At 40.3% G+C, this 11,545-nt stretch overlaps 1 protein-coding gene across 1 annotated transcript; it reads right to left on the bottom strand.

Annotated features, from left to right (window-relative positions):
• Positions 1-3,192: 3,192 nt before the first annotated feature.
• Positions 3,193-7,458, bottom strand: LOC116176760 (protein tiptop). Its single transcript, XM_031495523.1, has 2 exons — positions 7,243-7,458; positions 3,193-7,185 (listed from the first exon to the last, which is right to left on the bottom strand). The coding sequence occupies exons 1-2, from the start codon at positions 7,374-7,376 to the stop codon at positions 3,852-3,854; spliced, it is 3,468 nt and encodes a 1,155-aa protein (XP_031351383.1). The 5' UTR covers positions 7,377-7,458; the 3' UTR covers positions 3,193-3,851.
• Positions 7,459-11,545: the final 4,087 nt, after the last annotated feature.

The following is an 11,545-nucleotide window of genomic DNA, read 5'->3' as shown; positions in this document are numbered from 1 at the left end:
TATTCCCTGAAGGCCTAATCCACAAATCCAAATTCGATTGCGACGAGGTCCTGGACGTATGTCTGTCACAGGCAAATCTTGGGCAGCTCTTCATCCAATACTCAAAAAAACAATATGGCGTCCATATGAAATAAGAAAGTTAATGTGATGTACGCGAAACCCACAAATCGTATAGACTTGTTATTTTAGCACCATCAGAAAACTGAGAAAAAATCGGTAAAAGGGTTTGTTATAGTTATTAACGTCATAAGGCCGATATGTAGCAAATAACGGACGTGGTTGAAGTTTGTAAACCGAGGCGTCAGCCGAGGTCTATATTCAACCCAGTCCGTTATTTGCGTATCGGCCGTGTGCCGTTCAAGATTTTTCGTCATCCCATCATCTGGAAATTATATATTTTAACTTCATAAAGATCCATCTTTTTGTAATAGTTAAATATAATAATTATCTTGATCATGGTATGCTTATGGTCACATGTTAGCCTGCGGTTGTCATGGACGCAACTACTTAAAAGTAAACAATTCGTTAAAAACGCGTGCTGAGAAGCTGTACGACGTTTTTCCAAAAATATGCACGAAATTTAGGAAATATCAATATTCCTCCAGACGTATTAGCAGATTCCATGGCTGCAAGTGTTGATTTGCTACGAGAAAAAACAGGGAGCGATATCATTAAGAATATGAAGATTTCAACTAATGGCTTAAGATTAAGAGGATCAATTTAGTAAATGAAGACATGTTATTAGCGTACGTAAAAGGAAAATCGGAAATGTACTCGCCCAATTCATTGTGGACAAAAGTTTCGAAGCGATTAAAAATCACCAAACAACTATTTCAAAGTTCCGATGAAAACGCTGAAATTACAATATCCATAGCCACAGATTCTTCATAAAGTGTAATATTCACAAGTGGTCCTCAAGTTTCCTACGATGGTCTACAGATTTCTAGCAATAACTGTTACTTTAATTTTCATATCCATTATAATAAGCAGTTATATTTCAATAAAGCATTGTTCCTTAACGGCCGCATATGCGTCCGTTATTTTTTTAACGGACGCTGTTCGTTACGAATGACATTTCACTTGTCAAATGAGTTGAGTTAAATTGAAATAACAGTATGGGATGACGAAAAAACAATTTTTTGACATCTTTGAATATAAATTAACGTATACATTTTACAAAATGACATTTTTCAGTTTTTTGGCCATCCTTTGCTATTTGTAAAGCTACAAGAATCTTTAAATGGGAAAATTAATCAGTAGGTATATAACTTTACCCATTTAAGCGACTTTGTATATTTTACGGTTTACGAGATCCCATAGTGAAAATGAAAAAAATTCACCCTGTATATGAAAACCAGGATCGGGCACAATGCAGCTAATTCCGGAAGATCCCAGCCTTGTGTCAATCCTTGGTTTAAATTGTGCGATTTCAAATAAGAAAATAAAGTGAATAGGAGAGTGCGAAGCATATAAGGTAATACCTATACATTTAGTGCTCTTATTAGTGGGAAAAGTGTGTAAAATCAATTGGTAAAATAATAGATAAAACCAGTTTAATAACCGAACATTGTGCTCTTATCGAAAATTTTGATTTTGAGTAGGGGGAAAAGTACTCTAAGCAGTTTAGACTGAAAGCTGATAAACATGAAAAAGTAAAACGATACGCTAATTTTATTGGCAAGTTTGTTCGAAAACTTTCTAATTTTATGATGACTACCTGGATAGTTCGAAAGTCATATCTGTTTTTATTTTAAATTTTATTAATTCGCGCCACTTGTTTATAGTAAGAATTTTTCTCTTTATAGGTAATAGGTAATATTTTTTTCATCAGTTTTCTCTTTGTATAATTAATCTCAATCCTAATACATATAAAACTAGACGTCCTTTTCTCTGCCTGTCTGTATTCGTTATCTAGCGTGATTACAATTGGAGAGAGTGAAAAGGTATACATTATAGTACATATAGAAAAATTGAGTGTCCTCTCTCCTAGATGAAAGTAAACCCCAGAAAAGTGTTGCGGTAGGGTATATTATGAAATCCTTAGCACGAGCGTATATATTTTTATTGTAACTCGAACTCAACACTATGGATCTGTGGCTGAAGGCATAGATTCCAAATACGCCGCGATAAGAGTAGTCGCGAATGCACGAACCTTCTGTACAAAATTTGTTCTCTGTCAGAGTAATGTTAAACCTATTGGTTTTTGTTGTTGTCATGCCAAATATTGCGCATTTGAAAAATTTTCACAAATGTTTATTTGGTTTGGTTATTTTGATCGTATCCAGGTACCAAATTTCGTCGAAATTACAATTTCGTCGCACTCACGGGGGAAGGGCAAAACCGTTAATTCATTGCGAATGTTTTTCAATCTTTGTTACAAAATTAGATTATTTAATTTTCTACAGTAAACAATGTGGCAAGCAATTTTTAATCACGGAAAAATTTGAAATCGGTTTGTTTGTTGAAACCACATTTAGCACTTTGATCCACAACTTATACTGTTTTTACCCTGGAGAAAAGAAAGTGAAAACTTACAGTGTTCAGTCCATAATCCTATCTTTAATTTTAAAAAAAGACAGCTGATAGGTACCTGCGCGAATTACTTTAGTTCTTCCGAAGATTCTAAATCTGGACTTTGGTTTCTTTCGAATAGTAAGTTGGACGAAGGGAAACAGACCTGCTCATGCGCATTCTAGCTTTTATATTTGTTTAGAAGAAATTGTTAGTACAAACACCTACCCACTAATAAAAGTAAAAGGGTAAAAACCCACAATTTAATTTGATGTAACACGGGCCGCCGTCCCGTGTTAAAAATAGGCTCTAGCGGTTGTGATGGAATTCGTCAATGGTTGACATAATTCGCCATAACGATCGTATTTACGGTACAAAATTTTCATTTTAACGGTCCATAATTAGCACTTGGCGCCTGCATGCAAGACGTTATATAAAGCCTATATTCTCTGTCGCGGATTGAAAACTCATTTCCTATAAAGTGCAAAATTCAAACCACTTGGACAGGTATATTACGGTATAGTATCCGTAATTGAGTAAATGAAGTGGGTAGTATTCGCCTAACAGTTGCACCTACCTTTCAGAAGACGACTTGATCTTGCGCACGTACTACGTCCAAAAAAATGGATCGTTAGAATAAAACACTCAGGTAATTTGTAACATATATTTATTTGAGCTTCTCATTGCCTTTAAATACAACAAATCTTGAAATAAGAGATTGATCTTATTAACACAAGTGAAGAGCTTTTTATTTGTTAATCAGCTACGCGTATACATTCTTTTTATTATTCAGTATAGTATAATATTGATAAATATTTATTTAAAAATCCTCTTGGAAGAATCAGATTGCGACATACGTATACGAATGTTTTAATCTTACTTAAAATTTACAATTCTTAATAAATAGAGATGAAGTAACTGAGAGTTCTTTTCTACATTTACATTTTCTTTTAAGTAGATCGAATGTTCATGAGTACAACTGAAATTTTCAATCTCTTACACAATGGAACTTTTAACAAGACGTTCGCCAAAAAATTTAATTACAATGTAGAACGTCCATAGAAATTGTTTCTTGTAACATCCTAAATACTGAATACTTAAAGTAGGTTTCTGTACAGTGTAGATGAGTTTTTTTTGTATAGTATAATCACCAAAGAAATTTGTAGTACCACAATTATATTGAAATATCACTAGACTAATATTATTACTATGGTCTGCAGTAGCAAGATATGATATCATCACAACTTACAAGGTCCGCCTAGCGGCCTTTAATTAAAATATTTTCATCTGTACAGGTAGGAATGCTACCGAACTTATTAAATACTGGAGAACGAAACTATTTATACATATTTACTAGAAAGCTGCTTGGCAAGTTCTGTGTATTTTAGGAATTTTGAATGGGGACTTTCCTCAAAGTTACCGGTGATCGGCGGACTTTTGCTTCCGGTAGGTGCTAACGCCGCCGAAGTGCTCGATCCGCTACCGTTTCCGCTCTTCAGGTTTACCGGGCCGCTAGAACTCGAAGGTTGGGGGCTTTTCAAGGCGACCGGATCCGGAATGACGCCGTCTTTGACGAAATGCATTTTTGACAAATGATGCCGATAAGCTCCCTTCGAAATGAAGGGGGTATCACAGAATGCGCATTTCATAATTGAGTCGGAGGTCATGACGGCGTCGTTGCAGGCCCAACTGAACGCTAAGATGGCGCCGGGAGTCGGGCCGCCACTTTGTGTTACGTTATGGCTGCTGGGAACTGCCATGTTTGGCGGTGCCGATGCCGACGCGTTACTCCTATTCGTGTGGTGTGTTTCAGTCTTATCGCAAAGCTTTTGTAACGCAGCCAGAGGGTGACTACTGGTTCGTTTCCCTGAAGTGTTTGCACTATCTGCGGAGGTACTGGCCCCGGACAAGTTATCAAACATCGAGCTTAAAGCTCCCAAACTGTTGTTACCTTTTTTATCGCCGTTTGTGCTTCTCGGCGTGGTCGATCGATCACTACTGGCGGGGCTACACGTGCTGTTTCTACAAGGACTATTTACATTTCCCGGGTCGGCAGCAAGAGATTGCCGGTGTGGACTATCTACAGGACTACTCTTCATTCCATCGCTGCCTTTTGTTTTCTCCGCATCGGGATCTTCTTTCATTTCTAAAAGTCGTTTGGACGATCTAAAATTACTTCTGTCAAAATCCTCGCTACTGTCCGGTACCTCTCGTTTGAGACAAACGCCTTGACCAACTTCTGAAGGATCGCCGTCCTCAATTTCCTTTTTCACGGACAACTCACCATCGGACTTGTTTTCGTAGGCTGCTTTCTCGGAGCATGGAGATTTATCTCGCTTATCGGGTGTGGATCTAGGTGTAGATGTGATAGGATGATGCAGCGCCGAGTCGATTTTTCGCTCCGGTGTAAGCGCATCCACACGACTGCCTCGTTCCGAAACCGAACTAGACTCACTCCCGCTTCGTTCACGTTTTGAGTAGTGATGACTTTGTTGCTGGTGGTAGCTTCGCAATAAGTTCATTGTTTGCGCATCCACCAAGGGTTTCGTATAATCTACGCTCTCATCGATTCCTAATCGTTTAAGAATACTGGACCCCATCGGTGCCGCCGAAGGTCCATGCGCAGCAAACCCAGAATTTTGCCTTGTGCGTGAATCGAAACTCTTTTCGATTAGTTTCTCAATTGCATTCAACACAGAAGGCGACGAACCATTATTGTTTTCGGGAGTTGAAGATCTCTTACCGGTTGCGAGATCGGTTGGCGACTGGTGGATCGGTGTCGATGGCGATTCGTTGTTTTTGCCATTCTCTCTGCTCGGATTTTGACCAGAATCTAGCAAACTTTCGGGTGGTAAAATGCTATTTGACAACAAAGCACTTTTTAAAAAGTTCCGTTGACTACTTCCTAAAGCACCACCCCCGACGCACTGTCGTATATGATCCACGAAAAGCGAAGTGTCAATTTTATCACCACATTTTTCACAAGTTATTCTTCCAACCCCGGCAGTCTTTCCAATAATACTTGCGGTGTCCCCGTTTTTAAACTCGTGTTGCGCCCTTTCTAACTCCAACAATTTCCTAACTGGCAATGATTTTTTTCGTTTCTCTCGCGTTTGCCTGCGTCTCCCACCGTCGGTAATAGATCGCATGATGTGCTCTTTATAATGAGAGTTCTTTACCATGTGATTACTGAGTTCCTTTAGTGAACTAAAGGCTTGGTCACACACTTTACAAGTTAGTACAGCGCTAACGTGACTATTTGCACTACCCGCACTACCACTAGACGCGCCACCGGCGCCACCACCACCGCCCCCCTTCATATCATCGGAGGACTTCCACGAGATTATCTGTTCTTGGGAAATTATATTTGTATAATGCTGCGTTTGTTGCATATGACTAGTCATTTCCGCTAAAGATCTGAAACTCTGTCCACACCACATACACTTTAAAATTTGGCGCGTCTGTTCGGCCCCTTTTCCAAGCCAAACGTCCTGTCCCCTAACTAACTTTCGAGGTAATGGCATAGTCTCTTTTATAAGTAAGTTTAGGTCGGATTGGTTCGGTTTGTTAGAACTGGATGTCGAGGAAACGCCTGAACTTGCGTTGGACGAGGGGGATGAGATCGGAGGTTGAGGAGGTAAGTTTTGAGATTGCACCGAAACGGGAACGTTAACACCGCAGTGTTTCGCTTCCTTCATATGAGTCGTCATTGCCGCCAAACTGGGAAAGCTCTGCTTGCACCACACGCACTTCAACACGTCCTTTGCCTGTTCCGCGCCCTTGTTCAACCAATGCGACTGCCACGCACTGTGTCGACTGTTGGACGAATTCACCGACGCGCCCGTATTCGCGATCGATCGAAACAGATCTTCTCCGCCCAGCTTGCTGAGTTCGCTCATTTTCTCCAAAGCCTTGGTGGCGTCACTCGGAGTTGCCGTGCCGTATTTCAGCTTGCCGTTCCAAGCGTCGTTAACGGCGTTGGTCTTTGGTGAAAGGTTCGCCGCCGCTACCGCTGCCGCGAAATAAGGTAGGTGAGGTGCGGCTATCGGTGAGGCCCACTGAGCGAGTAGAGGCGATTTGTAGTCGGTTCGTTGCTTGCGCGGGCTCGGATGTGAGTCCATGTCCTCCGATCCCCTCTTCCTATTCGTTACGGACAAATCTAGCGGGCTGTTGAAGTGTGGTTCGCTCGAGGACAACGAATCCGCCTTGCTGAGGTTCATTATGTTCACATCGGCCTCGTCGGGGTCGTGTTTCAAGGATCGTTTACTGAAGTCGAGTATACCGGGCGGAGGCAACGAGTCGGGTGTAGGCGATGAGCTGGAGACGTTTAATCCGTCGGGTGGAGAGGAGGATGATATCAGAGGTGACGCGGACACCCTGTTGTACGATGGTAGTGGCGACGTCATCATCAGCCGATGCGAATGTTGCGCGGCTGCAGCTGCGGCGTTAAGGTAGGCTGCCATTGCCGCCGACTGAGGGGGTAACAACGCGGCGGCGGCTGCAACAGGTAACGTTGGAGGTAGCGCTACTCCTATGGGGCTTAGAGCGGTTGCTGGTAGCGAAATTCCGCGTAGGTCGGGCCGTTCCGAGTACAATGATTCATCGGATAGGCATCTGGGAGGTATTGAGGATTCTGCCGACTCGTGCGAATGGCATCGTGGGCTGATTTGATCTCTGTAAGTTAAAAAGCTTGTTTAGACACAGCAAGCGTTTGCCATCACAACTACTTACTTTTCCAGAGGTTGGTTGCAGTGGGTGGAATCTTCGCCCGAATTTGTGCTCTTTGGTGATAGAAGAGCACCCGGCGGAGGCGAGGAGGCCTCATCTCCACCAGGTGCAGGGGACGCGGCGGAATTAGGCGTCATTGTACCTGATTCGTCATCGGCGTCGGCCTTTTCGTTATCGTCTGGAGATCCTTCCCCTTCCCCTGTAACAATGGAAAAAACGAATTAACGCCTGCTTGCATTAATCACAACTGCGAAATGTAATAAAATAGTCGAGTTTATCGATTTCGTAATAAATTTATGAAAATGAATTTTCTGTGGAAATTCCTTTCTTCAATGGAATTTATACGAAACAATACTGTCACGATCGTTATCAAATTCTTTGGAGGTTGTCAATCAAAATTCAACTTCATTAACAAAGTACGAAAGAGGCAGGAAACAACATGCCTTATTGTCAGTAAATACGATTGAGAAATGTGATAAAATGAAATAAAGCGAGCAAATATCTACCCGACATTTGATTACAACATTGTTTGGAACTCGTGATGATACCAAAAGCGATTTCATTTCGAGATATTTTCAGAAGTTGTACTGCGCCCGTATAATTTCCCATTTTCTATTGCGTTCATTAAAATTCTGCGAAATAGTTGTAGTCAACTATCCAATTAGCCGTGCATAAACCAATAAGTAACGTTTCAAGAGTGAATTAAGAGAATGAGCGTACAAGTGGGTGCTCCGGTAAAAAAGGGAATTTCTTTTTTATTGTGTTACGGTCGTGTATTCGGCTCTTGAAGGAAAGGCGTTACAAACGCATCTCGCTGACCAATGACTTCTCTTCTCTGCTAAACATGTAGATACAGCAGCTTTTCTGAAACTAATTACATTGATTTATGTAGCTATTGTTCATTGTTGGTCTGTGTTTGGACAGCTTTGAGACATACGTGCACGCCTCTGGTCGCCTGTCCCTCCGCGAACGACCTTTTGCAGACCTCCCGGGGAGTGCGAGAGCCGCACGGGAGTTGACATCAAGATGTTTATATTGGTCTACTGAAGACATTCAGACCGGTTACGGGATCCGCCTTGCCCAACACTTTGTAGAGTAAATGTCAAATCCCCAAGTATAGGAATCTAATGAAACATGCTCCCGGTTGCTTAAGATGCTATCAACAAATTGTTCATGTTAAGCAGCAGTTACATGGCAAATCTGAAATCAGTGTGCATGGAGGACTAAAACTGCAACTTCAGTTTTACATAAATTGGTATGATCAGATCGGACGCACGAGTTTTGAGTCGCACATTCATTAGCAATGATCAGATACCGCCGCCCGTTCCCTATATACCTACACCGAGTTTACTCGTGCTTATAACTTTTTGCAGGTTCCCGGAATTAATTGCGGCCGCTTCGTCCTGGATTGCAGGTGTATGTGACGGACAAGGCTCTCTCCTCCTCTGTGATAAGCGCGCGCGGCGTATTAAAATTGAGCATAAATACTGTTCTCGCTGTCTTTGTGAGATACGGGCATAGCATGCAGATGCCAGCCTTATACGGGACAGGCACGACAAGAAATATATGTTGAAATGAAAGACAATGGCCCATAAATCTAAAAGGAGTCATAATAAAGGAATTAAACGCGAGATGGCTCGGCGGACTGCAGTTTCCGCTCTATATACAAACTTATTAGTGCTATTATGCCTCGAGCCAATTAACCAAATTACCCCACTGTTTCAGCAAGAAATGTGCTATCTGGGAATATTTTCCAACGAGACCGGGCAATATTTGTAAATTACATTAATTTCAAAATACCACCGTATAAACCTAAAAATTCATTCATTCTTATATTTCGGAAAATGTTACTACTTTACCCGTTGGGCCGCAACATAATTCACACAAAAATAACTAATCCTAACCATTAGTGATTTGCAGTTCATCAGAACATTGAAATATCAAGTGTTGCCACCTGACTTGGATGTCATTTGCTGCAAACCTACAAAGACGCTTGTAGCTTTCTCCTAGCCCTAGCCACAAAAAGTCCCTAGATTCGAACCCTAGATAAACCATACATATTTTAAGGTACAGCGAGTTCACTGGTTCCCTCTGCCGCTTAAGACCCTAATCCACTCGACCAAGACAAATATTGCAACCACTGGTGTAAGCCAGTTCGAACTCCCTTAGCCAAACGTAATGGAGATGGGCAACACCAATTTAAAGTTGTTTGGAACGCAATTATATCAAATATTGAATACTGATATTAAATACCGTGAATCAAATTTGTACCTACATAAGCCAACACTTCGTTTCTCCAAACATCCATTACGTTTACCTAAGAAAAACGACGTTTACTCCACAAAAAATGAACATGTAGGTATACATTTTATTGACGAAATTAAAAGGTTATATAGATTTTATATCAATCTCAAATCCCAAAGAGGATTTATCCGAAAAGACGCATATTTTTGCATATTCATTGCTTCAGTGGCGTAGCCTAAAGGGGCTAAGGCATGGCTTTACTGAAGGCAGAAGTCTGTTGCTTCCAAATAATATCGAGGACCGCTCGTGGTAAAAGCTAAAAGTAACTATGGAAAATTTGGAAGCCATTTTGAGCAATGCGTTCGTTTTTGGGCTTTTATTAATTTTTAAATAAAACTTGAAATGGCGAATTCTAACTCAACCAATCGATTTTTAATAAATAAAAAACCGTTGTTTAATTAAACCTGCAAAATCCTCTTCCAGAGAGATTAAATATATTCAAAAACACTTAAAAATACATATAGTAGACTGTTCAAAACTTTCATCGTTTATCTATGGAGACGTTTTGCAATTTATTTATTTATTTATTTGTTTAGCCAGATACCATACAGAATGCAAATATTCCAATTACATGGCACTGGGATGCTGTACTTAAAACTAAAACTACGTAGTAATTACGATCTAATATGACTAATTAATTCATTCAAAGAGCCGTGAAATATATCGATGTCTCTCTCACGGCACTTCTTATTTAAAGGTAACAGGCTCCTCGATAGTGGCGATGGCGGAGTGGTCACTAAAAAGATGATATCGATTTTCCTTAATTTAACATGTGGCACTTTGGGTTTAATTTCGGTACATGTGCCTCCTTATTATGTGACAAAGCTCAAAAGTTTTGAACATAATTAACCCATTATTGGCAAATGGTGATCCAGGATAAAATTTGAATTTACCTAATTTATTAATTAATTTATTTTATTATAGTTAAGTCTCAAGCATCAGATGCTAAGCATATCTATGTCTATATCAGATTAACCCAAATAGTTGTTGCATTTTTTTGACACAGGGTACGATGTGGAACTCAAAATATTCACCACTATAATGGTGACAAATCCTGATAGCACCTCGGGCGCCAATGAGTCATGCTACGCCACCAACCACAAGGCCAGGAAAGTTGCAACCCTTTGGATGCGAGATCACCCAAACTTTATACTGCTTATGCTGCTATGGTCATCGTGCCTCATTCTGCTTCAAGTTTTATGTCAGCGGGACCATTCCAGAGGTGCGAATTTTTAAAATTTTGTTGTCAAATTCCTTCCCAACATTAAAAGCAAGATTCTCCAAACTCCAACCCGATTGTGCGTATAACTGTTGAAAATTTCCTTGTTAGCAACGCATTGAAAGCAGGATTCCCCACACATTAGCCTGCTTGAGTTTGTGATATTACATATCTGGCAGTTTTTGAATTTTATCGTTCCCGCTTTTACGCATTTCATTAAAGGAGAAAACGCAGACTACACCACTGGAAGTGTTTTGACGGAATTGTACAACTCTAGTTTTAGCTGTGGCAGCAAAACATAGATAGTATTGCTAGTATGTGTATAATTCCCAAATATATGTCCTTTATCCTTTATTTTCCTTTATAATTACTGTAATTAGCATAGGATGTAGGGTAATTGTTTTGTATTACTTGCTTCAGGGGTTTTGCTTTATAAATTTGAATTTGCAAGGCCTTATAAAACATTGCGCAAAGTTTACATAATTTTGTTTTGTTTATTTGCTATAAATGGTACCTACATAGATATAATGTTTTCGCATGTACGTAGAAGTTTCATTGACCACGTCGCTTCAATTACACTTATAGGAATTGCGAGTTAGGAAAATCCCTTTAATTTTTACGTTTGGACGTCCGGGTGTGATTTATCATTTCTTCGGGGAAGGTTGAAGACTAGTACAGAGTGTAATGGAAATTTAGGGCATGTAGTTTTGATACGTAGGTAGTTAAAGTGGGACTTTCCACATGTGTAGCTGGCTTAAGGCTTCACTTAATATTAATATACAG

Source organism: Photinus pyralis, unplaced genomic scaffold (assembly GCF_008802855.1).
Source record: "Photinus pyralis isolate 1611_PpyrPB1 unplaced genomic scaffold, Ppyr1.3 Ppyr1.4_LG7, whole genome shotgun sequence".
Lineage (NCBI taxonomy): Eukaryota > Metazoa > Arthropoda > Insecta > Coleoptera > Lampyridae > Photinus > Photinus pyralis.
The sequence above is the reverse complement of the archived record's forward strand: the minus strand, read 5'-3'. Positions and strand labels throughout refer to the sequence as shown.